The sequence below is a fragment of the Girardinichthys multiradiatus genome, chromosome 9, assembly GCF_021462225.1.
Source record: "Girardinichthys multiradiatus isolate DD_20200921_A chromosome 9, DD_fGirMul_XY1, whole genome shotgun sequence".
In the NCBI taxonomy this organism is placed as follows: Eukaryota; Metazoa; Chordata; class Actinopteri; order Cyprinodontiformes; family Goodeidae; genus Girardinichthys; species Girardinichthys multiradiatus.
This window is the reverse complement of record NC_061802.1, coordinates 43,983,892-44,010,513: the sequence shown is the minus strand read 5'-3', so window position 1 is coordinate 44,010,513 and position 26,622 is coordinate 43,983,892. Positions and strand designations below refer to the sequence as shown.

General features: G+C 41.4%; 1 protein-coding gene across 1 annotated transcript in view; it reads right to left on the bottom strand.

Moving 5' to 3' along the window:
* The window catches only part of podn (podocan), a 40,952-nt gene extending 36,701 nt beyond the window's left edge, over nt 1-4,251 (bottom strand). Inside the window, exons 1-3 of the mRNA XM_047375745.1 lie at nt 4,096-4,251; nt 747-1,028; nt 509-602 (exon numbers count right to left, since the gene is read on the bottom strand). Coding sequence (XP_047231701.1) covers nt 509-602; nt 747-1,010 — 358 coding nt within the window. The 5' untranslated portion in view covers nt 1,011-1,028; nt 4,096-4,251. The remainder of the gene's footprint in view (nt 1-508; nt 603-746; nt 1,029-4,095) is intronic.
* Nucleotides 4,252-26,622: the final 22,371 nt, after the last annotated feature.

The window sequence follows — 26,622 nt, the reverse complement described above, 5'->3', positions numbered from 1 at the left end:
ATACCCATAACCTGACCTTCTTGTGTTAAATCCACCCCAGATTGGTTCTGTCCATATTTGACCCAGGGCTCAGTGTGCAAAATAACCCACGTTGTTTTTCACACAGCAATTTTAACAGTATTTTTAAGACGAATTGGGTTTGAAAACAATTCCTTCTAACCTCAAGCATTATTGAGGTCTTACCAATTCCATGTCCTTCAAACAACAGTTCAAAAACCTTTCTGTCAAAAAATAGAGAAACGATTCTTTAGACCTCATCCATTGCCATCTATTTCTTATATGTAACTTTTTGCTGGAATGAAACACATATTGTGACAAACAGCTGAACCAGACAACAGGTGACCTTGAATAAAATAATAGCAATTCCCCTGGCATTGACAGATGCATATTGAAGCTGTTTACTTCAATCAGCCTGGCTACAGAAAGGCTTCTGACTAAAAACTTTGCTCTTTGCTTCCCCTGTGAACACTGTGTTCCAGCATAGTATTGTGACTGGATTGCTGTTTACCCTCTGTGGTGAGCCAGTTGTTCTGAAGGTTGAGAGTCTCGAGCTGATGCAGATGGGAAATATGCTCCACTGTTATTTTCTTGATTTTGTTGTTCTGCCGTCAGAGAAGAAAACATGCAGTTTTTACAATGGCAGACAAAAATTTAACACTTTATATTCTGAGCAAAAACCTCTCATTGTTAATGGATAGTTGTGTTTCTGAAAGTGGTGATTCTGTGTTTGCCGGTGTGGGTGTGACCTGTAGAGAAAGACGCCGGACTTTATCAGGCAGCTCTTCAGGGAACTCTGTAAGGTCAACTCCCGCACAGTCTACTGTTCCATCTGCTGTACAGCTGCATTCCGATGGACATTCAGTTGTTGTCAGTGTTGCATTGTCAGCTTCCTTCATTGCTTCTTCCTCCTCTTCTTCCTCAGGTTTGACAGGGTTCTGGCAACGCACCAACATCCATGCCAAGAGCATCACACAGAAGGCCTGCAGAATGGAATGCTTTGGAAAGTCCATGTCTACTGTTGAGCTGTCCTGTTGCACAAATAAAATACACAGCAATCGTTATCTCCACAGTACAGTGAAAAGCATTTAATCCATTTATCTACAGATCTCCTCTGTTTCTGTGATTTGTTACACTGTTTTAGATCATCAGATAAATTGAAATATCAGACAAAGATAAGATGAGTTACTACAGAAGGAGTTCCCAATATGATAATTTCATTCATCAGGAGTAAAACGCTATCCAAACCAACCTGACCATATGTAAAAACATAAATGTCCTCCTTGGCAAATGCATCTGCCCTCAAGCGTTTGCATTAAATCACAATAAGTCTTTTTTATCTCTGTGGAGGAAATTTGGTCCACTCTTGTTTGCAGAATTGTTTTCATTCAGTAAGATCGGAAGGTTGTCAAGCGTGAGCAGACGTCTAAGATCATGCTATAGGGTATCAATCATATACATCTGAACTTTGACTAGTCTACTTCAGAACCTTTATTTTGTGGAGTTTTTTTCTTTGAGCCATTCAGAGCTATACTTATAGGTATGCTTTGGATTGATTTTCCGCAGCAACACAGTATGTGTCATGGAGTCGTGTGCAGGACCAACATACAGACAAGATGGTGAATAGAATAGTTTTTAACAACAGAAACTGGTAAACTTACACGGAGAACAGGACACTGAATCTATTCCAGCAGGTAAAAACCAGAGTTGAAGTACAGAGATAGGGTGGAGAAATGACCAATAAACTACAAGAGTTATCAAATGAAATGTGGAGCAGCTGGTGGTAGGGAGAATGCAGAGCAACTGAAAGAGGGAGGCCAATCAACACAGATGAGCAGGAACACAAAAACACTGGAAGGAATCTAACAGAACTCTAAATGTTCAGCAATATAGAAAATAAGTAAACAATAAGATGAACTGAAATAACAGCAACTAGATAGCAAAACAACAGGGAGGAAACAGATCCATTAAGAAACTCAAACTCAAATACCTAACACAGGCAAATCATGACAATCTGTGCGTGGCAGTAGGTTATCCTCGAGTGTGATTGGGCTAAAGGTCACAAACTGGACATTCATCTTCAGGATTTTCTGATTGTGTTGAATAAGGATGCACACATTCCAAAAAGTTAAATTTTTGTCTCATCACTGCACAAAATATTTTTTTTCTAAATTATCAGAGATCATCAAGGCTTTTCAGTTAATTTGAGATAGGCCTTTGTGTTGTGTTTTTCATCAGCAGGGGTTTTTGCCCTGGTAACTCGCTCATGAATCAGTTAATGAAAATTGTATTCACAAATTCTGCACCTAGCTGGGAGTTTTGAACTGATGCTCCAGCAAGAAATCCACTTTGTCCATCTTGGGGTTGGTATTTACTGACTGAAGAAATGAAAAGCTTCTGTTCACATTGCATAACTATCTGACAAACTAAGGAAGCCAAGTGTGACATGACATTATTATGGGCCAAAGAAAATGCAGCTGTACCTGAGGTGCCAAAAACAAGAACAAAATTGTTTTTGTCCAGGAGTTTTCATATTTCACAATGAACAAGCGCAGAACTCTTAGGGTCTTTAAAGGTCCTTTCCAAAGCATGTATCAATAGCAACCACACCAACGTCAAGTTTCTGACCAATGATACAATAGTGGAACACAGAAGAAAGTTCCACCAAGATGATGTGCCAAGAACAAGCTGTAAGAACTCCCAAATCAGGGCTGCAAGAACAGAATGTTATTTTCTACTTGTTGCTCTGAGAACTAGAACAAATGTCTCTGTTCTTGCAGAGGTTGTACAGACTTTAAGCCTACTTCATGTTGCCAGGCAGGTTCTATTTAAGGGATTTCTTGATTCTACAGGATTGGCAGTGATCAGTCCTGGGCGGGGCTAGTTAAACTGAACTTAGTTTCCAAAAGAAATGTGGTTATTCACAGATTCATGATTTATTACACACTCTGATCACTCTTTACATAGTGCAGAGCAAAATAGTCAGTCAGTCAGTCAGTCATTTTCTACCGCTTATTCCATAGTGGGTCGCGGGGGAGTTGGTGCCTATCTGGTGCAAAATAATCATTTGAAAACAGTTTTTGTATTTACTCAGGTATCTTTGTCTGATAATAAAATTTGGTTATCTGAAACATTTAATTGTGACATTAAAGAAAAAATCTGAAGAAATCTGTAAGGAGACAAATACTTATAGAAACCAACTGTACATAAACCAGATTTAGTTAAAACATTTCATTTCAAATCTATCAAAATCTCAAACATATTCCTGATTATGAGCACCAGTTAAACAGTAGCAGAGCTCCAGTTCTGTGTGTGAAACTGCAGTCCTGCCCAGCTGTAAAGTCTAGTTTAAACAAACAAAACAAGCATGACACATTAGGGCTTTTGCTCTTTTCTTCTTAAAATAACAACAATTCACTGAGAGTTAAACTTATGTAAAGGTCATAGGACGTCCTGTGTATGTGATTGCAGGCTTTTCAGGTGCATATTCCTCAGTTATTTATTTTCTGGTGGCTTGTGTTTGAGCAAAGCTAAGAAAAAAAGCTGTATCATTACTTCTTCTGATGTTGATAGAGATACAACTGTTGTGCACTCAGAGCAGCTCTCAAGGCAAACATCTAAAAGCTATCCATCAAAGGAGCCTCTTCTGCTTGTTGCAGTACAAGAACTAATAGAAATACTGTAGAAAACATGTGCTGACCTTAACTCAGTGCAGCAAGCACACACCTACAGCAGCGGCACTTAGTGCACACAGGCGACTTCTTAAAAACATCATAGGCACCACAAGTCAGAGAGAATTTAAAGTACAATTTAAAATACAATGCCCCTCTAACTTGTAAGTTATAGGCTTAAAGTACGAAACAGAAATGTTAAGTGTTTTTAGGGTTCTTGTGGATGTTTTCATGCCGATTCTGAGTAGAGCAGAGGTTGTGAAGAGGCTCAATCTTCACATTTAATTGTCTGGATTGTCTAACACATACCAGAAGTCAGAACTGTCATGGATAAATGAATTACCTCGACTCTAAAAGCTCAGTGTAAGCTTCGTCTAACATAACAGCCAACCATGCATGCAGCAGCAGAGATATTATGGTACTTTACCCCCTCGGAACAACATTTGCTGAAAAGAAATTAAGTGTGATATCTGGTCCAAACTCAGGCTTTCCCATAGCAGGCAAGGAGTCACAGATCTGCACCAGAACCCCTCCAGATGTGAAGCGAGAGAGGGAAAGTTAAAGGGGGAAAAAGGCAGGAAGAAGTGAAAAGGAAGTGAGTTGGAGGAGACTTAGCCAAAAACGCAAATTCTTTCTTGTTTTCTCTTTTTTTTTAACATGGTCTTTTTCCAGGTACAGCATGTCCTTTTAGTTAAAGTGTGTAATCAGAACATAATCAACAAAAGATTAAAATCATACTGATATTTGGATTATTTTGACAGAGCTCTTCAAACTGGATGCCTAAACGTTTGCCTAAGGCATCCCAAGGTTGCATATTTATAAATCATAGTGGTACCATTTACCTAAAACAACTGCTAAAATACTCTACAAATTTGACTTTCTTTATTCAGTGGCTGTTTCTAAAGAAAGTGGCTTTAGGAAAGTGAGGAGGTTCATTATCCACAACAAGTCATAAAGTAGAAGAGCACTCCCTGTCAATGTTAAATGTATTTAAGCACGAAGATTAAACAGTTGATGAGGATGGCACCATGCAAGTCCTGCTGGTTCTGCAGGTGGCTGGTTTGGGTGTGGTGCAGGTAGATGGCGTAATGACTGTTTGAGGTTCCCTGGAGTTTTCTTGCCTTGAACGAAGGAGATCGCAGGACACCACAGAAAAGTGGACCTGCAAATGTATCCATTACCCTCTCACGTTTTCAAACATATTACCAGCAAAACTGTTTTATGTGAAAGACCAACACAATGTAGCTCATAATTGTTAAGTAAAAATAAAAGGATACATAATTAGCAAAAGTCTAAAAATGCAGCATGCTTTCATACTCAGCTCCCTTGAGTGAATACTTTTACTGCAGTCATACCTGCAAGTATTTTCCAGGTCTGTCTCTACTACGTTTGCACATCTAGAGACTGAAATGTTAATTTGTCTTTTAAAATAGCTCAAGCTACATAAGATTGAATAGGAGCGTTGTGAACATCTATTTTCAAGTCTTGCCAAAGACTGTAATATCGATTGAGGTCTGGACTTTGACTGAGCCATTTAAACAAATTAATAAACTTTCATCCAATCCATTCCATTTGTAACTCTGGCTCTATGTTTACAGTTGTTGTCCTACTGGAAGGTAAATCCACTCTCCAGTCTCAAATCCTTTTACAGATGTTCTTCTAGGATTGTCCTGTATTGAGCTCTATCCAGCTTCCCATTAACTCTGACAATGTTCACTGCTCCTGCTAAAGAAAAGCATCCCCACAGCATGATGCTTCCACCCCCTCGTTTCACTAAGGGGACAGTGTGCTCAGGGTCACTATTGGTTCTCTGTCTGAGTGCTTTGTATTTAGGCCTAAAATGTTAAATCTTTGTCTCACCAGAATACCTTATTCAGCATGTGTGCTGTGTCCCCTTGTGGCATACTGTAAGCAATACATCTTATGGCTACCTTTTCCTTTAACAATGACTTTCTTATTCTGTGAAGTGCACAACTAATGTGGTCAGCTGAGCTGTGATTCTCTGCAGCTCCTCCAGAGTTTTCATGAGCCTCCTGGCTGCTTCTCTGAATGATGCTCTCCTTGCCTGGTCTCTCAGTTTAGTACATAAGGACATAAGGATGTTTATTCATCATTGTATTGCTACAACACAATTTTGGTTCCACATGACTAAAGTAATGGCAAAAAACATTTTTAAAGGATGGGATGGAGGTGGATGGGAGCTCAGGTCCAGGTTTTGAACGTAACTTCTTGAGTGTGAGTGTGAATGTGTTTGTTTGCACTGAGCATTCACAGAATCCAAGACCGGGAGCTCAGCTCCCACAAGCTTCTATGCAGCCTTCGTCTCACAGGGGAATGGAGGCTACAGCTCTGGGAAAAAAAGTTGTTTCTCAGCCTCTTTCCAGATGGCTGGGAAGTTTGCAATTGTGCCATACTCTTTCCATGTTGAGATTGTCAGGTTCTGGGAGTTACCGACTTTATTTTGTGCCTGCTATTAAGTGTGCTTCACCCCTAGTTGCCGCTTGTGCTCTGTTGGGTTAAGGACAGGTGTTTTCCATCTCAGCTGGGAGGTTTAAAAGGAGCATGCTGCCAGCACTTCAATGCCTGAGTGTTTTGCCTCTGTGGTACATTCAACTGGCCAAAGTAAACAAATTCCATGTTTATGCTAAGCCTAGACCTATTGATCTTGTCCTTACTTGTTTCCAGGTTCAGTTTGGACACAGGTCAAGTTCCTTTGAAGAACCTACCTGCCTTCGCCTTTTCATGCCAAGAATTTGAGTTTGGATATTCCGTCAAGCTCCGCTTGCAGCAACTGGACTCCATAACCCCAGCTTCCTCCGAGCGAACCCTGTCCACCCTCCAACGAGCGGCACATCTGGACTCCATCTGAAAGAACGCACCGAACCTAAGTTGTGATTCTTGGGAAGAATCAGTCAAATCTACGTAACCAGGCTTACCAAGTTTATCAGACCCGGAACCTTATTGTCACGGTCGAGTTTTCTGGCGGACCAAAGCGCAGACAAGAGCTGGGTAGCAGCATGTTGTAAATGTCTAAAGTTTTTATTCAAAGGCTTCTTCTCAAAATGTAGCAAAACATTGCATAGTCCACATTCTAAAGGTTTCAAAAAACATAGCAAAAACATAGCAATAGTCACTGCAGGGGTAAACAGGAGCTGAGCCAAAACTTGCATGAAACGACTGCAGGAACGTAGCACAAAACATAGGCATTGGCATAATAGTGGACGGAACGGACAAGAACGAGGGTGACAAGATGGAAGGAACCAGCGGAGAACAAAGAGAACTAGAGAGCTTATAAGCAGAGGGGAGTGGAGTATGAACCAATGAGACACAGAGGCAGGAAATCAGAGGAGAATAGAAAACAGGTGTGAACCAGGCTGTAGAGAACTGGATGAGTATGGATAGTTGCTAAGGAGACCTAACTAGAAAACAAAGGGGACATGAGAGGAACTGGACTAAAACATAACCTAAAAGGAACTGACTATCAAAACAAAACTATAAGTAAGCACTGCATTAACAAGAATCAGGGAACCAGAACTAAAGGAAGCTAAGGACAAAGATAAAGAACCAAATAAACATAAGAACCTAGAATAATGATTCACTAAAGTAAACAGAGAAACTAGAGGGAACAAAAGAACAACATAACCTAAGAACTATCCAAAGAAACCATAAAGAAACCCTGAGTACAAATGTAAACAAAATTAAACACTGACTGAACCAAACAGGGAATGAAGCAGAGGAAGAGAAGACTAAACTAAATACAAACTAAGATGTAAACAATAACTAAAGTTGACCTAACAGGAGGGAGAACTAGAACTATAGAAACTAAACATGAGGAACTAAGCTAGAAAGAATAGAATAAAGGAACTAACACAGAATAGAATAAAACACAGAAAGGGAACCAAGACGAGAAAGAACAGAGAACATAAACTAGTAAACAAGAAGAGTGCAAAGTGAACAAATACCAAACCATAAATAAACATAAAGATAATAAATGAGGAATTAAACTAGAGAATACAAGGAAGACAAGGGGACTAGAATAATACGAGGACAAGAGAACTAGAATAACAACAAATACAATAATAATCATAATCATAAGAAAACCATAACAATAGAAAAGCAACCTCTAAAGGAGACTAGGAGCGAGGGGAAAGAAACAACAAAACACTAGGAGGTGGTAAAGTGAGCAAGAGAACTAAACAAACATGATACAAAAACCAAAATAGAAACATCTAAGCAAAAGGTAAACAAACACAAAGCCACAAACAAAGTCCAAAATGTCGCACCCCAACACTTATCTCCTCCAGTGAGCCATCCACACCTACAACTGTAAGATACATTACACAGCAAATCCTAACTGTTACAATCCACCACTTACCTGTTACCTCTCCACGTAGCCGAGGAGTTCCTGTCCCGGACAACGCCTTCCACGATCCTGTGATAAAATAAACGCTTTAAACTTTATAATCTTTTTGAGTGTTTTCTGCATGTGGGTCAAATCGGCAACAAACAAAATGACAGAACACTCAGGCCAAGCCGACCCAGCAGAGACACTTAAAAAACTCTTTCCGAACATAGTCACCAAATTCAGGCTCAAGGTTCATCTCTCCGCTTACTCCACGAACAACAGAAAGAAACTAACCAGCAGCTTGGACAAATCTCATCTCTCTTGCAGCATATCCTCAGTACCAAGGACTCCCCTTCGCCTGGTGGCGCTACCGAAACTCCGTTGTCTCAACAATTACTTCCTGGACGTGACGTAACTTCCCTAATCTGGAGAAATTTTCTGGAGAAATCGGAGACTGTGGAGGGTTTCTACTACAGTGTAAGCTGGTGTTCAACCGGTCACCTCAATCTTTTCCTCACGATGATGTCAAGATTTCATATGTCCTAGGGTTATTAACTGGAAAGGCACTTCGGTGGTCAGACTCTGTATTTACTGATTGTAATCAGTTTGGATGCACCTATGAGGAATCTATCAAAGAGTTTAAACAAATATTTGCTCAAGAGACCGGTCAGACTCATATTTCACGCCGCCTGTGGGCGCTACAACAACAGAACAAACCTTTAACTGAGTTCTCCATAGATTTCCGCACATTGGCAGCAGCTTCAGGTTGGGATCAGTCGGCTCTTAAAGCCACATTTTTTCAGTCATTGGATGAGGCCCTAAAGGACGAGTTAGTCCTGTTGGATGAGCCTAAAGAACTAAACGATTTCATTGCCCTAGCTATAAGAATCGATTCACGAATGAGAGAGAGAAAAAGAATCCGGTCTGGGCGATTGGTAAATAAACCCTAATCACCCTCAGGCTCTAGATCTACTTCCGCAGCAGCTCAGCCGCTCTGTTCCGCAGAACCAGAACCCATGCAACTAGGGAGGACCAGGCTTACTCCTGACGAGTGACAGCATCGAAAGGAGGCTAATCAGTGCTTCTATTGTGGTTCAGCTGATCATTTCGTGTTTACCTGCCCTCTTCGGCCAAAAGGGGGATCCGTCGACTGTGAAGGCGAAGCCAGCGGACCGACTTTGTAGCTCCAAGACCCCTAGATTTACCTTGCCTGCCACCTTATTTAATAATGAATTTATCAGCCTGTCAGCCCTAATCGATTCTGGTAGCGATCAAAATTTAATTGATCAAACCCTAGTCAGTAAATATCAGACTGAAACAGAACCTCTCCCTGTGCCACATCAAGTCCAAGCTCTGGATGGAAATTCTCTCCACAGCATTACCCACCAAACCAAACTGCTCGAACTGATAACATCAGGTAATCACAGAGAATATATTTCGCTTCTTGTTGTTCCCATTTCTCAGAGTTCTGTAGTCCTAGTCTTTCCCTGGCTGCAGATTCATAATCCTCATCTTAACTGCGCAGAAGTTCGAGTCGAATCCTGGTCATCTAAATTTTTGTCTCTTTGTTTACAGTCAGTTGTTTCACCTAACATCCCGGTTATGGACCATAAGGGGGAGGACCCTTCAGATCTCACTCGAGTTCCCTCTGAATATCATGACCTGAAAATGGTTTTCAGCAAATCCAGGGCCCTCTCTCTCTCTCCTCACCGGCCCTATGACTGTGCAATTGATCTTCTTCCTGGAGCACCTTTACCATCAAGTCGGCTATATAATATTTCTCAGCCTGAACGTATTACCATGGAGAAATATATTTCTGAGTCTCTGGCAGCTGGAATCATCCGCCCATCATCCTCTCCACTTGGTGCTGGTTTTTTCCTTGTCGGCAAAAAGGATGGATCATTACGCCCACGTATTGATTACCGTGGACTTAATCAAATCACAGTTAAGAATAAATATCCGTTACCATTACTCTCATCTGCTTTTGAACCAGTCCATGGTTCCACTGTGTTCACTAAGTTGGACTTACGAAATGCTTACCACCTTGTACGGATTCACAAGGAAGACAAGTGGAAGACAGCATTTAAGATGCCCCTAGATCATTTTGAATATTGGGTTATGCCATTTGGACTTAGCAATGCAACTGCAGTGTTTCAGGCGTTAGTGAACGATGTGCTGAGATTTTTTGAATATATTTGTTTTCGTTTACTTAGATGACATTCTCATTTATTCTAAGAACATCATCGAACATCGCCACCATGTCCGTCAAGTCCTGCAACGTCTCTTGGAAAATCGGCTTTTCATTAAAACAAAAAAATGTGAGTTCCATAAGAGTTCAGTCACCTTCCTGGGGTTCATTCTAGAGGATGGACAGGTTCGCTCAGATCCAGACAAAATCAAGGCAGTCCTGGAATGGCCACTCCCAGATTCACGCAAACAGCTCCAGAGATTCCTTGGATTTGCAAATTTCTACTGGAGATTTATCCACAACTATAGCCATACTGCTGCTCCTCTAACTGCATTAACTTCTTCCAAAATTCAGTTCAAGTGGAATCCGGAGGCCGATCGAGTTTTTCATCTATTGAAGCAAAGATTCTCTCAAGCACCCATTCTGATCCTCCCTAACCCAGCCAAGCAGTTCACATGAGAAGTAGACGCCTCAGACATGGGAGTGGGGGCGGCAGCCATCAAACTGGCGCTGGAGGAGTGGCGACATTGGCTGGAGGGTGCCGAGCATCCTATTTTGATACGGACGGATCACAAAAATGTATCCTATCTTTTTCCCGATTTAACGTCTGCATTCCTTACAGACCTGATGCCCTTTCCCATAATTTTTCGTCTGATGAGTCCAAAAAACAACCTGAACCCATCTTACCTCCCAGCTGCATAGTAGGTTCACTCACTTGGGAGATTGAGAGTATAGTCCAACAAGCTCAACAACATGAACCTGACCCTAAGACCGGACAACCTAACCGTACTTTTGTTCCCACCTCTGTTCGAGTGCAACTCATCCACTGGTTCAATTCAACCAAGTTTTCAGCTCACCCCGGAACCAGTTGGACAGTGGCTTTGATCTCCAGGAGATTCTGGTTGCTGTCGCTACACAAGGACGTGACTGAATACGTCAAAGCGTGTGCCACATGTGCTCGAAATAAGCCAACTAGCCAGCCCCCAGCAGGTTTGCTCCAGCCCCTCAGTATCCCTGCACGCCCTTGGTCTTACATTGCCCTAGATTTTGTTACTGGACTGCCTAACTCTCATGGAATGACCACAATCCTCACTATCATGGACCGCTTCTCCAAGGCCTGTCACCTCATTCCTTTAAAGAAATTACCCTCTGCATTCCAAACTGCAAACCTACTAGTTAAACATGTATTCCGGCTTCATGGGATACCACAAGAAATCCTCTCTGATCGTGGTCCCCAATTCACCTCCCAAGTGTGGAGGCAAATTTGTGTGGCTTTAGAGGCCAAAGTTTCCCTGACTTCAGGTTACCACCCACAGTCCAACGGTCAAACAGAGCACATGAATCAGGAACTAGAGAGCATCCTTAGATGTTTGACTTCCTCTAACCCCATAGACTGGAGCAATTTTTTACCCTGGGTGGAGTACTCACAAATTGCACATATCTCATCTGCAACAGGTCATTCTGCATTTGAGGTTTCGCTGGGCTATCAGCCACCATTGTTCCCCGCCAACCAGAAGGAAATAGCTGTTCCATCCGTCAGACATCACATTCGCCGCTGTAAACGGGTTTGGGATTCCACGGTCAGGGCCCTGCAAAGAACTGCACTCCAAAACAAACACTTTGCTGATAGACGGAGCCGGCCGGCGCCTCTTTATCAACCTGGTCAAAAGGTCTGGCTCTCATCCCGGGACATCCCACTTAAGACTCTCTCCAGAAAACTCTCTCCTAGATTCATTGGTCCTTATGAGATATTGTCTGTTATTAGTCCCACCACTGTTCGCCTCCGTCTCTTGCCCAGTTTCCGGATTCATCCCACTTTTCATGTGTCCCAGCTCAAACCAGTGTCCACCAGCAGGTTTTGCCCACCGGCCGAACGCCCTCCACCCGCCCGGGACTTTCAGGGGCATCCTGTTTATTCGGTTCGCCGCATAGTGGACTCCCGTCAGCGGGGTAGGGGCTGGCAATACCTCGTGGATTGGGAGGGTTTTGGTCCTGAGGACCGTTCTTGGGTGCCTCGGTCGTTTATCTGCAACCCTTCTTTAATTAGTGACTATCGTGTTTCTCTTGGTTCTTCTGGGCCACCAGGCGGCAGCTGTTGAGGGGGGGATGATGTCGGGTTCTGGGAGTTGCTGACTTTATTTTGTGCCTGCTATCAAGTGTACTTCACCCCTAGGTGCCGCTTGTGCTCTGTTGGGTTAAGGACAGGTGTTTTCCATCTCAGCTGGGGGGTTTAAAAGGAGCATGCTGCCATCACTTCGACGCCTGAGTGTTTTGCCTCTGTGGTACATTCAACTGGCCAAAGTAAACGAACTCCATGTTTATGCTAAGCCTAGACTTATTGATCTTGTCCTTACTTGTTTCCAGGTTCAGTTTGGACACAGGTCAAGTTCCTTTGAAGAACCTACCTGCCTTCGCCTTTTCATGCCAAGAATTTGAGTTTGGATATTCCGTCAAGCTCCGCTGGCAGCAACAAGACACCATAACCTCAGCTTCCTCTGAGTGAACCCTGTCCACCCTCCAACGAGCAGCACCTCTGGACTCCATCTGAAAGAATGCACTGAACCTAAGTTCTGATCCTTGGGAAGGAACAGTCAAACCTACGTAACCAGGCTTACCAAGCTTACCAGACCCGGAACCTTATCTCCTCCAGTGAGCCATCCACACCTACAACTGTAAGATACATTACACAGCAAATCCTAACTGTTACAATCCACCACTTACCTGTTACCTCTCCACGTAGCCAATGAGTTCCTGTCCCGGACCACGCCTTCCACGATCCTGTGATAAAATAAACGCTTTAAACTTTATAATCTTTTTGAGTGTTTTCTGCATATGGGTCAAATCGGCAACAAACAAAATGACAGAGATGAGTGATTGAGGTCAGAACTTGCATCACAGTGTTGAATCAAATGTAAAGATTGGTGCAGAAGGTATTATGGTTGTTCTGCCATCAGTAAAGTATGTTTAAAAAAGAAGTTCATAATAATTTTGTGATAAATATTTCATATTCCATTGGTTGCAATTCATGTTAAAAGAATCGGCTAAAAACAAATTTTCAGCCAGTATTGGTTTATCTGTATTTTTTGTATGGCATAGTTGATGGTTTCAATGCATTGTGGGTAGCAGAAGCTCCACCTCTAGAGAATGTGTGGTCAGTAAGCCTGTCTACTCATGTCTAAGTTGCTCTTGTGTCTTACATTTTACCCAAACCTCCGAGAGCAATGGCTGCAAGTTTAATGTGTTGGATAGCTAACACAATAAGAATATATCACCTTTATAAGTTTTATAAGCTCTTTTAGAGATTGTTTTTCTGTACATAGTTTATCATGTACTGAAAAAACAAAAATGGCTGCTTTTCATAATACTTCAACATACCAAGACTTTCCCAACCCTTTTCTAATTTGCATCTTTGTGGGGACAGTTTGGAGATGGCTCCTTCCTGTTCCAACATGCATAAAGCAAGATCCATAAAGACATGGATGATGACGTTTGGTGTGTATGAACTTGGCTGATCTACACAGAGTTCTCACTTCAACCCAATGGAATACCTTTAAGATAAATTAAAGCAGAGACTGAAACCTACGACTTTTCATCCAACATCAGTGTGATTTCACAAGTGCACTTCTGGAAGTATTGTAAAAGATTCCCATAAATACACCCTTAAACGTAAAGTAAAGTCTTCCTAGAAGAGTGGAAGCTGGTATAACTGCAAAGAGTGGGCGTTCTGTGGATTAAGACTAGGATGTCACTCAATGTTATATGTACGGTATGCGAAGCAGATTAGAGAATAATTTTGGCAATACAGTGTATATTTACAGACTAGTGTACTCATTGAAGTGCATTATTTTGGAACAAATATAAACTAAGTGGTCAAGATTAGTATTTTTGCATAACATTTAAATACAGGGATTTCTGCAGGATTTATAACTGCTTACACAGCACAGACATGAGTCTATTAAGTCACATTTGTTTACATAATAAAAATTAAAAACTGACCATGCTTCTTGAAGGAGATTTCTATTTCTCTGTGCAATATTTTAACAGCTTTCCTGAATTAACTACCAAGGGACAGAAGGAGGGTAAAAATAAATGACAGTTTTTTCTTTGTGTCTGAAACTAAATTAGACTAAACTTTTACAGTTTTAGGTTGACTGGGATCACAAACATGAATTATTTTTTTAAACATATATTTATTAGATTTTCCATTTATCTGTTAACATTCAAACAAATTAAACTTCTTGAACACTGAACGTGGCTTGCCAGTCAAAACAAACAAAGAAAAATTTAGAAATTCCTCCATAAACTTGATCACAAACAGTTCTTGTAGAAAAGGTAAATAAAAAAACAATTATCCTAGTTCACATCATACACTCCCAAGGTAAATAGAATATATATACAGTTTATACACTGCTCGAAAAAATAAAGGGAACACTCAAATAACACATCTTAGATCTGAATGAATGAAATATTCTCATTGAATACTTTGTTCTGTACAAAGTTGAATGTGCTGACAACAAAATCACACAAAAATCATCAATGGAAATCGAATTTATTAACCAAAGGAGGCCTGGATTTGGAATCAAACACAAAATTAAAGTGGAAAATCACACTACAGACTGATCCAACTTTGATGTAATGTCCTTAAAACAAGTCAAAATTAGGCTCAGTATTGTGTGTGACCTCCATGTGCCTGTATGACCTCCCTACAACGCCTGGGCATGCTCCTGATGAGACGATGGTCTCCTGAGGGATCTTCTCCCAGACCTAGACTAAAGCATCCGCCAACTCCTGGACAGTCTGTGGTGCAACGTGACGTTGGTGGATGGAGCGAGACATGATGTCCCAGATGTGCTCAATCGGATTCAGGTCTGGGGAATGGGCGGGCCAGTCCATAGCTTCAATGTCTTCATCTTGCAGGAACTGCTGACACACTCCAGCCACATGAGGTCTAGCATTGTCCTGCATTAGGAGGAACCCAGGGCCAACCGCACCAGCATATGGTCTCACAAGGGGTCTGAAGATCTCATCTTGGTACCTAATGGCAGTCAGGCCATGTGGCTGCAAACCTTTTTGCCACAGCTCGCATTGATGTGCCATCCTGCACTACCTGAGCCACTTGTGTGGGTTGTAGAGTCCATCTCATGCTACCACGAGTGTGAAAGCACCAACAACATTCAAAAGTGACCAAAACATCAGCCAGAAAACATAGATACTGAGAAGTTGTCTGTGGTCCCCACCTGCAGAACCACTCCTTTATTGAGTGTGTCTTGCTAATTGCCAAAGATTTCCCCCTGTTGTCTATTCCATTTGAACAACAAGATGTGAAACTGATTGTCAATCAGTGTTGCTTCCTAAGTGGACAGTTTGATTTCACAGAAGTTTGATTTACTTGGAGTTATATTGTGTTGTTTAATCATTGCCTTTATGTTTTTGAGCAGTGTATATGCATCCCAGACATCTTCCATATGTTGTAAAATTTGGAAGCCTTATTTCTAACAATATCGATACATTTTTCAAGAGCCAAACTCGCTGGTAAGTTATTTAACCTGTGATCAAATCAGGGACAATCAACATTCTTCCAATACAGCACAATGGATATTTTAGCCTGCAGTAGACAAAGGTCCATCATGGTTTTTAACACTGAAGACCAAAATTTTTGAATTTTTTCACACTTCCACAGACAATGATATAAAGTATCCTGGTGTCTGTTACACTTATAACATACATTACAGACCAAACGTTTGGACACACCTTCTCATTCAAAGAGTTTTCTTTATTTTTATGACTATGAATATTGTAGCTTCACACTGAAGGCCTCAAAACTATGAATGAACACATGTGGAATTATATACTGAACAAAAAAGTGTGAAACAACTGAAAATATGTCTTATATTCTAGGTTCTTCAAAGTAGCCACCTTTTGCTTTGATTACTGCTCCGCACACTCTTGGCATTCTGTTGATGAGCTTCAAGAGGTAGTCACCTGAAATGGTTTTCCAACAGTCTTGAAGGAGTTCCCAGAGATGCTTAGCACTTGTTGGCCCTTTTGCCTTCACTCTGCGGTCCAGCTCACCCCAAATCATCTCGATGTGGTTCAGGTCCGGTGACTGTGGAGGCCAGGTCATCTGGCGCAGCACCCCATCACTCTCCTTCTTGGTCATATAGCCCTTACACAGCCTGGAGGTGTGTTTGGGGTCATTGTCCTGTTGAAAAATAAATGATGGTCCAACTAAACGCAAACCGGATGGAATAGCATGCTGCTGCAAGATGCTGTGGTAGCCATGCTGGTTCAGTATGCATTCAATTTTGAATAAATCCCCAACAGTGTCACCAGCAAAGCACCCCCACACCATCACACCTCCTCCTCCATGCTTCACGGTGGGAACCAGGCATGTAGAGTCCATTCGTTCACCTCTTCTGTGCCGCATAAAGACACGGTGGTTGGAACCAAAGATCTCAAACTTGGACTCATCAGACCAAAGCACAGATTTCCACTGGTCTATTGTCCATTCCTTGTGTTCTTTAGCCCAAACAAGTCTCTTCTGCTTGTTGTCTGTCCTCAGCAGTGGTTTCCTAGCAGCTATTTTACCATGAAGGCCTGATTCACACAGTCTCCTCTTAACAGTTGTTCTAGAGATGTGTCTGCTGCTAGAACTCTGTGTGGCATTGACCTGTTCTCTAATCTGAGCTGCTGTTAACCTGCGATTTCTGAGGCTGGTGACTCGGATGAACTTAACGTCCGCAGCAGAGGTGACTCTTGGTCTTCCTTTCCTGGGCCGGTCCTCATGTGAGCCAGTTTCTTTGTAGCGCTTGATGGTTTTTGTGACTGCACTTGGGGACGCTTTCAAAGTTTTTCCAATTGTTCGGACTGACTGACCTTCATTTCTTAAAGTAATGATGGTCACTTGTTTTTCTTTACTTAGCTGCTTTTTTCTTGCCATAATACAAATTCTAACAGTCTATTCAGTAGGACTATCCGCTGTGTACTGTATCTACCTCCTGCACAACACAACTGATGGTCCCAACCCCATTTATAAGGCTTGAAATCCCACTTATTAAACCTGACAGGGCACACCTGTGAAGTGAAAACCATTTCAGGGGACTACCTCTTGAAGCTCATCAACAGAATGCCAAGAGTGTGCGGAGCAGTAATCAAAGCAAAAGGTGGCTACTTTGAAGAACCTAGAATATAAGACATATTTTCAGTTGTTTCACACTTTTTTGTTCAGTATATAATTCCACGTGTTAATTCATAGTTTTGATGCCTTCAGTGTGAAGCTACAATATTCATAGTCATGAAAATAAAGACAACTCTTTAAATGAGAAGGTGTGTCCAAACTTTTGGTCTGTACTGTATGTCATAGGAAGGGGGCGGGTCCTCAGAAGAGGGTGTGGTTTAGACGTAAAACAGGGAACGTTGGCGTTTTTTTCAGTGACATGACATCAATCCAACAGCGTGAGTTGTGGAAAAGGTTGGAAAGACGCTGTCCAATTTCACTCATCTTCTCTGCCCAAGCTTCACACGGCAGAGCCAGCATTGTCTTGAATATGCCACAGTCCTGTGTGCCTCCAGCACAAACAGATCTGAGGGGTTCGTCTGGTTCTTCTTGCTTCTGCTTTCCCAAAAAGACCAGCCACCAGTCCCAGTGGTTTTTGACCCCCACACTGCACTAAAGAGAGGTTCTCTCTCAGCTATTTCAACATCGGATGGAATATGAAACATTCTCGGAGACAGTTAATTTTCTTCTTCATCCTCCCTCTCCTGCATTGAGACTGTTTGAGGGCTATCATTAAGGTGCGGGATTGCAGGCCTTAACACAGCCCAGTCGTTGTGGGTGAGAGTACACAGAGTTGATGATGGATCAAGTTCCTCATATTGACCCAGTTGATACAGCCAGAGCTCTCCTATTTCATACTTGAAAATATAACCCCATACACCACACAGCCCATATGGCTCCAAAGACCACTCTTCCTGCAGAGTGTCCAACAGGGGTCTTTGTACCTTGCAAAGGTAGTATGTTGATTTCTTAGGAGCTTCCAATTCACGGGATGAATGCTGGTAGACTGTTACTGGGGTTTTGCACAGAACTCACATACCTCTTTACTGACCCGAGGTCTAATTTTCAGCCGTGGTTGTTGAAGTTGGATCATCATCATCGGTAGAGTATGTCATGACGGGAATTCGGATAGATATTTCAGATGAGGAAGTTGATGATATAGATGATGCAGTTGCTTGTTCATTATCTTGGCACGCGTTGCGTTTCTCCTCCGCTTGACGATTAAACCTCTTAACTCTAACCATTGTTAAACGTGTGTTCTTTTCCAATGAATGCTGCATGTAAAGTGTAGTTTTATGCCAGTATTTAAATCCAACACTAAAGCACGCCCCATTGTTTTCATTGTTTTATTCAAGGTTTAACAAGCCTTACAAACGCACCCCTCTTTTTTAATTGGTGCTGATGCTATACAGTTTCTGATATTACCATATTTGTCTTGTTGTATTATATCATACACAACCCTCTGTTTTAATTGGTTCATTTAAGGTCTCCCCCCTAATGACGACATCCAATTGGCATGCATGGTTACGCCCCTCAGTTACACCCCCCCCCCCCCATGAACCCCATGACCCCCCTTAAGGTCACAAGTTCACCTGTCAAAAACTTTGATTAAAGGGTGTAATTTAGTCTCTCCTCTGGCAACACAATTATGTTCTACACATACAAATCTACACCAAGCAAACATGTTAGTCTTACTTGCAGCTTCATCCTACTTCAGGAGAGCTGACAAAACCATGCATAAACACTTCCCAGATAGCTAAATGTAAGCCTGTTTAAGGAGGGCCCATGGCAGCCTCTTATCTTTTATAAGTGAAATTAAGGAATTGGAGAAGTGTTAAAAGGGTATAAACAACAATAAAGAAAAACAAGAAATGAAAGTCACAGCCATCACGTCCAAACCAAACATTTTATTTTGCTGTTACTGAAATTTTAGGAATGACAGAGGAATACTGAAGGATTCAGTGGCTCAATTTAGTGAGGATTGTGAGCCCTCTGCGCTCTGCAAATCTTTGATCAGATTTTCCGCATCTTCTGAGGACTCAAATTTACGTGTATGTCCATCAGGCGACACCCGAAGCATGGCTGGAAAAACTTTCCGTAATAAATATTTATCAATCTTAGCTGTTGTTTTACCTGGTTGAAACCTCTCTTCCGTCGGTGAAGCTCGACCAAAGGATCCGGGAAAAACAGGATCTCTTTATCACCACATACAACCTTGCCTTTGGCCCTAGCTGCTGGCATCACTAGGATCTTGTCCGGAAAGTTTAGAAATTTCATGATGAGGACTCTTGGAGTGTTTGACCAGCCCAGTGGTGCCCGGCTGGGCAACCTGTATAAATTTTCAATTAGAAGAGGAATGTCGTTGGACCCAGGGCTTCAGAAACCCACTTCTCTAAGAATGCAACTGCATCATTACTTTCCATTGTCTCTGGCATGTTAATTAATAGCAGGTTGGACTGGCTAGAGCAGTTTTCGAGCTCATGAAGATTATTCATGCGGTAAGCCATTTGTTTATCCCGTGCTCCTGCCTTGCCATTCTCTGCATTAACTGCGTCTTCTACGTTGCTAATGCGTCCTTCCACTTCATCCATGCGAGCTCAAAAGTCCCACACATTCCTTTTAATGTCTTGAACAGCTTCCAAGGCTACATCAGTCTTTGTGGAAAAGTCCATTCTGATCCCATCGAGAATATGAATCACATCTATGTTATGGACCTCCACCGCATCCTCCTCCATCTGTAGCACAGGGCTAGCTACATCAATTGGGTTAGCAGGGCTACTAGCTTCTGAGAAGTTATCTTCCTCATTCAGAGAAGAGTATGTTTTAGATTTGTTCTGCACGTTCTTCATTTGCACACTGTCGTTGGCAGATAATAATAAGTTACTCCAGTGAATAATTGTCACTGTTAGTCTATTTAAAGAAATATTTAAAGGATTTTGCAAATGTTTCACTAAGAGCTCACAAAAAGGCGTGCTTGAGTTCAGCGCCATAACCACACCCCCCACAAACATGAATTATATTTGCTAATTGGATGAATAACAAGTGACAGAATTTTGTATTACTTCTTCTAGTTTAGAGGTTTTTAGAGTTTTTTTCACATGTCCTGTCACATCATTTCAGGCATACCAGATGCAGATGGTGCTCTACAAGAAGATGTAATCCTATTTGAGTGATTGGCTTTGTTAAATCAAGACTGGATCCATCATAAAATTAAGCAAACCACATTGATGTAATAGTAACCTGAGCTTGTATGACCTTCAACCATCTGGATTTTTTTTTGTTTCTGTGTCGGTGTGTGTGTGTGTGCGTCAGTGGGTGAGCCTATAAGTAGAAATAAGTGTGTTTCTGGTGAGTGGGTGTACGCAAACAAGCTTAGCGCCTGGACAGATATTAGAATAGCGAGAACAGTAGAAGGCATACAACGCACAGCTCCAAGGAGTAGCAAAGGACAGGTGCATTGACTCCAGAAGGCCGCTGCAGCCCCAGGCAGACAGACATAGGCATCACCCCAGGGCAGCCATGTGCCCCACACAAAGGTAGGTCATCAGTGAAGCAGAGAGGAAGCAGCCCACAGGCCGAAGAGGAGTGGGACGTAGAGCACCGAGTCCCCCCTCCCCAGTGTCTTGTTGTGTTTTGTTGCAGAAGGGATTGGTACACTCCACTGACCTAAAACAACCAAAAATAACTTTTGGATTTGATGTCAAACAGTTAGAAAATTGGCTAGGTGTCTTTTTATACAGTGCATGTAAATTTGTAGTTGTAAGAACGCTTTACCCATTGTTAAGCTCAGTGGTAAATGTCTATTTAGATGCCAGTGGTAATGATGTATCGCAAAAAGTGGGAGGAATAATGAAAAGGAAGAATACCTTCAAATACATCTTCTAATTAACAACTAGAACTTTAATCAGAATCAGAATCAGAATCAGAATCAGAATCAGAATCAGAAAAGCTTTATTGCCAAGTACGTTTTTGGACATACAAGGAATTTGTTTTGGCGTAGTCGGTGCAATACAATACAAATTAAACAGTACAAACATATCTACAATATAATATAAATATAAGTGCACAGTTTTAAGTGAGTGAGAGTAAATATAGAGCAGTATAAGATGCAAGAGCAATACAACAGTGCAGGTGATCATTGTGCAAGTAAAGCAGTGCAAGTAAGCAGGAGTCCATGCTGAGCGTTAATGTAACGCATAGAGTTACAGGTTACAGGTGTCCTGTCAGCAAAAAAAGGGGGGGTGTGGGGGAAAGGGACAGTGTCAGTGTGGTTTCCGGGCTTTGTTAACCAGGCTGGTGGCAGATGGGAAAAAACTGTTCTTGTGGCGTGAGGTTTTGGTCCGGATGGACCGCAGCCTCCTGCCAGAGGGGAGAGTCTCAAAGAGTCTGTGACCGGGGTGGGAGGGATCAGCCAGAATCTTCCCTGCCCGCTTCAGGGTCCTGGAGGTGTACAGTTCCTGGAGCGACAGTAGACTGCAGCCAATCACCTTCTCAGCAGACCGAATGACACGCTGCAGCCTGACTAAAACTTAGTCCTAGTTGGGTCTTCCAACAGGATAATGGTCCCAAACACATATCAAAATTGGTTTTGGAATGGAATGGATAAAGCAGGCTAACAAGTATGTTGAATAACCCTCACCTAAACCCTAATTAAAATTAATGGACTATGCATAAAGGTTGAGTCTGTTCCAGGAAGCCAAATAATTTAAGTGAACTCTACTGTTCCTTTTAAAAAGAGTTGTCATATATTCAGGCACAATTATGCTAGAACCGTGTTGATGACTACAAAAATATAGTTTTTTGTGTATATTAAGGGCAGAAAATGACGCTCATCAGATATATGTTGGGATTGTTTTTTATTCTTGAATCTGTGTGGATTAGAAAAAGCCACATTAAATTCAAACATCTGCACCTAATTCTTGCTTCTAACATTCATTAAAATCATTATTTGTATAATCTTAACAAAAAAGAGCACTTCAAACACATCACACCAAAAATAAATTGAAAATTCATGTAGGTAATTATGAAAGCCTCAAGAATCCACCATAGTTTCATTAAATTGGCTTTGGATACAATGCAAGAGAGAGTATGACCGGGTCCAAATAATGAAGGAGTAATTTGTACAAGAAATGGGTGAGAAAAATTCTATTCAACTATTCATGACCCTCTTCATGTGGAATATAGAATAGTGAAGGTTTTCCTGAAAGTTAAACGTAATTAAAAAGGATTGCATACCCCTGTGTCAGAGTAATTACCAGTTAGGTAAAGAGGTTGAAAAGGTCTTCGCTCAAACGTTGAAAACCGTAGGTCGATGAAAGATGCTCCTCTTTATGCCAAATTGTTAATGAACACAACTCTTCAGTGGGGATCAGCATTGTAATTTACATGAGCTGCATCTCTCTTTCTCTCCACTGCACTAAGACAGACAATTCAATGTCAAATCTTCAAATGCAAGAAAAATGTTTTCTTTACATTTTTGTTTCAAACGTTATTTGAATTCATTTTGATTTTATGAAGCCACCCTGAAAGCGTGTCTGTATGAGTGAAAAAACTACCTTACCTATCTCACTCAACTAAAACTGAAGAATTGAAAACAGCATCAGACTAAAAAAAAACATGGCTGTATGCAGCTTTTCATGCAGATTTAATCATCTTCCTCACACCATGGTGAGCAGTGTAGAGTTAGTTCATCCATAACAAGAACTGTAAATTCAGTTTAGTTAGGCTAAGATGAATTCATTCATGTTAATGGTTCACAAACCTAACATTCTCAGCTAATATATATATATATACATATACATATGTATATATATATATATATATATATATATACAGATTCCAGGGCAGTTGATCAATATACCGGTAAGTCAGTGAAATTTTCACTCTATTTAATGATAATGATAAATTAGATAGGTTAATTGGTCTCTCTAAATTGGCCTTACGTGTGAATGAGTGTGTGCATGGTTGTTTGTCCTTTATGTCTCTGTGTTGCCCTGCGATGAATTGGCCACCTGTCCAGGGTGTACCCTGCCTCTCGCACGTAGACTGCTGGAGATAAGCACCAGTTCCCCTGTGACCCACTATGGAATAGGAGGTACAGAAGATGAATGAATGAATGTATTTTTTTATGAATTTATTTTTTTTAATTCATTATAAATTATTGAATAGGACTTTTGATAGTGCATTGATGTATTTCATGATAAATTAATTTATTTAATTTGTTTCTTTTGGACCTTCATACACCTCAGTGGTCACATCACAATAGTTGTGAAAATCATCTCTCAACCCCTTCAGGGGGTCTAGACTCCACTTTGGGAACCCTTGTTTTATCTGACTGTTCAGGTTTTTTCACTCAGACAGTAGTTTGTTGTTGTGTCATGAGCTCGTTGCTAGCTAAAGACTTTGTATGTGTCTAAATTGCCTCATACCTTTAGCATTAACAACAGCTGTCACTCACCAGTATTTCTATATTATTTCTGGGGGCCAATGAAAATGCAGTTATACATATATCAATCAGCTTTGTTACAGGTTAGAATGAAGTAAATAACCTGTAACCAGCCATTTTGATTAAGCACACATTGTTAGTACCACATCGGATCTTATTTTGCAGTCAAAACTGACTTTGTTAATAGCATCTATTCAACAAGCAGTTGGAAACATTCCTCAGAGATTATGGTCCATTTTGACATGACAACATAATGCAGCTGCACATAAACCTCCCTCTCCACCACATCCCAAAATGTGCTTTGTTGGGCTGAGATCTGGTGTCTATAGAGGCATTTGGAGTACATTGAACTCATTGGCATGTTCAAGAAACAGTTTGAGATTATTTGAGTTTTGTGACATGGTGTGTTATCCTACTGGAAGTATCCACCAGAAGATGGGTCCACTGTGGTCGTAAAGGGATTACATTGTCACCAACAAGACACAGATAGGCTGGGGTGTTTAAATAATGCCTTTGGTCCCTCAGTACCAATCTACATAAAATATCCCCGACACCATTTAGCCACCGCCATCAGCCTGAACTGTTGATGCAAGTTCAGTTCTAATCTGACAGAAGTGATGCTGTGGCTCATATTCTTCAAAGTTTCACGTTCTTCTTTCAGAGGGGGTGTTTTCCATTCCTTAGCGGAAGGACTGATTATTGGAACTACTGTTGCATTTCTATCGTGTCTAAACAGTCTGACCATTCTTTTCTGAAATAGACCAGGCATTTTCATCCACAAAACAGCCACTCACTGGATATTTTCTCTTTTTGAACCAAACTGTAAACATGAAAGACGATTGTGCATGAAAACCCCAGTAGATCAGCAGGTTTTAAAATACTCAGACCAGCCAATCTGGCACCAACAACCTTATAATGTTCCAAGTCACTTAAATCCCTTCCATTTCCCATTCTGATTCCCAGACTGAACTTCAGCAAGTCGTGGTTACCACATCTAGATGACTAAATGCTTTAAGTTGCTGTTAGGTGATTGGTTGATCAGCTATTTGTATTAACATGAATTGAACAGCTCTGCCTCACTAAGTTGCCAATTACAGGTCCTTCTCAAAAAATTAGCATATTGTGATAAAGTTCATTATTTTCCATAATGTCATGATGAAAATTTAACATTCATATATTTTAGATTCATTGCACACTGACTGAAATATTTCAGGTCTTTTATTGTCTTAATACGGATGATTTTGGCATACAGCTCATGAAAACCCAAAATTCCTATCTCACAAAATTAGCATATCATTAAAAGGGTCTCTAAACGAGCTATGAACCTAATCATCTGAATCAACGAGTTAACTCTAAACACCTGCAAAAGATTCCTGAGGCCTTTAAAACTCCCAGCCTGGTTCATCACTCAAAACCCCAATCATGGGTAAGACTGCCGACCTGACTGCTGTCCAGAAGGCCACTATTGACACCCTCAAGCAAGAGGGTAAGACACAGAAAGAAATTTCTGAACAAATAGGCTGTTCCCAGAGTGCTGTATCAAGGCACCTCAGTGGGAAGTCTTTGGAAAGGAAAAGGTGTGGCAGAAAATGCTGCACAACGAGAAGAGGTGACCGGACCCTGAGGAAGATTGTGGAGAAGGGCCGATTCCAGACCTTGGGGGACCTGCGGAAGCAGTGGACTGAGTCTGGAGTAGAAACATCCAGAGTCACCGTGCACAGGTGTGTGCAGGAAATGGGCTACAGGTGCCGCATTCCCCAGGTCAAGCCACTTTTGAACCAGAAACAGCGGCAGAAGCGCCTGAACTGGGCTACAGAGAAGCAGCACTGGACTGTTGCTCAGTGGTCCAAAGTACTTTTTTCGGATGAAAGCAAATTCTGCATGTCATTCGGAAATCAAGGTGCCAGAGTCTGGAGGAAGACTGGGGAGAAGGAAATGCCAAAATGCCAGAAGTCCAGTGTCAAGTACCCACAGTCAGTGATGGTCTGGGGTGCCGTGTCAGCTGCTGGTGTTGGTCCACTGTGTTTTATCAAGGGCAGGGTCAATGCAGCTAGCTATCAGGAGATTTTGGAGCACTTCATGCTTCCATCTGCTGAAAAGCTTTATGGAGATGAAGATTTCATTTTTCAGCACGACCTGGCACCTGCTCACAGTGCCAAAACCACTGGTAAATGGTTTACTGACCATGGTATCACTGTGCTCAATTGGCCTGCCAACTCTCCTGACCTGAACCCCATAGAGAATCTGTGGGATATTGTGAAGAGAACGTTGAGAGACTCAAGACCCAACACTCTGGATGAGCTAAAGGCCGCTATCGAAGCATCCTGGGCCTCCATAAGACCTCAGCAGTGCCACAGGCTGATTGCCTCCATGCCACGCCGCATTGAAGCAGTCATTTCTGCCAAAGGATTCCCGACCAAGTATTGAGTGCATAACTGTACATGATTATTTGAAGGTTGATGTTTTTTGTATTAAAAACACTTTTCTTTTATTGGTCGGATGAAATATGCTAATTTTGTGAGATAGGAATTTGGGGTTTTCATGAGCTGTATACCACAATCATCCGTATTAAGACAATAAAAGACCTGAAATATTTCAGTTAGTGTGCAATGAATCTAAAATATATGAATGTTAAATTTTCATCATGACATTATGGAAAATAATGAACTTTATCACAATATGCTAATTTTTTTAGAAGGACCTGTAGAGTATACTGCACCAGTTAAAATAGCTGTCTGTACTTTGCTGTACACAATATTTATATATGCCATATTTATGTGGCAACTACAGACAAATAAGGGCAAATGAGACCCAAAGTAGCACATCTGTTGAAGTCAGAACTTGCTCTTAGGGTTCAGTATCAGATTTCTATTTAGGGAAAGATTTAGGGAAATGTTTTTTGTAATTATTCCACTGTTC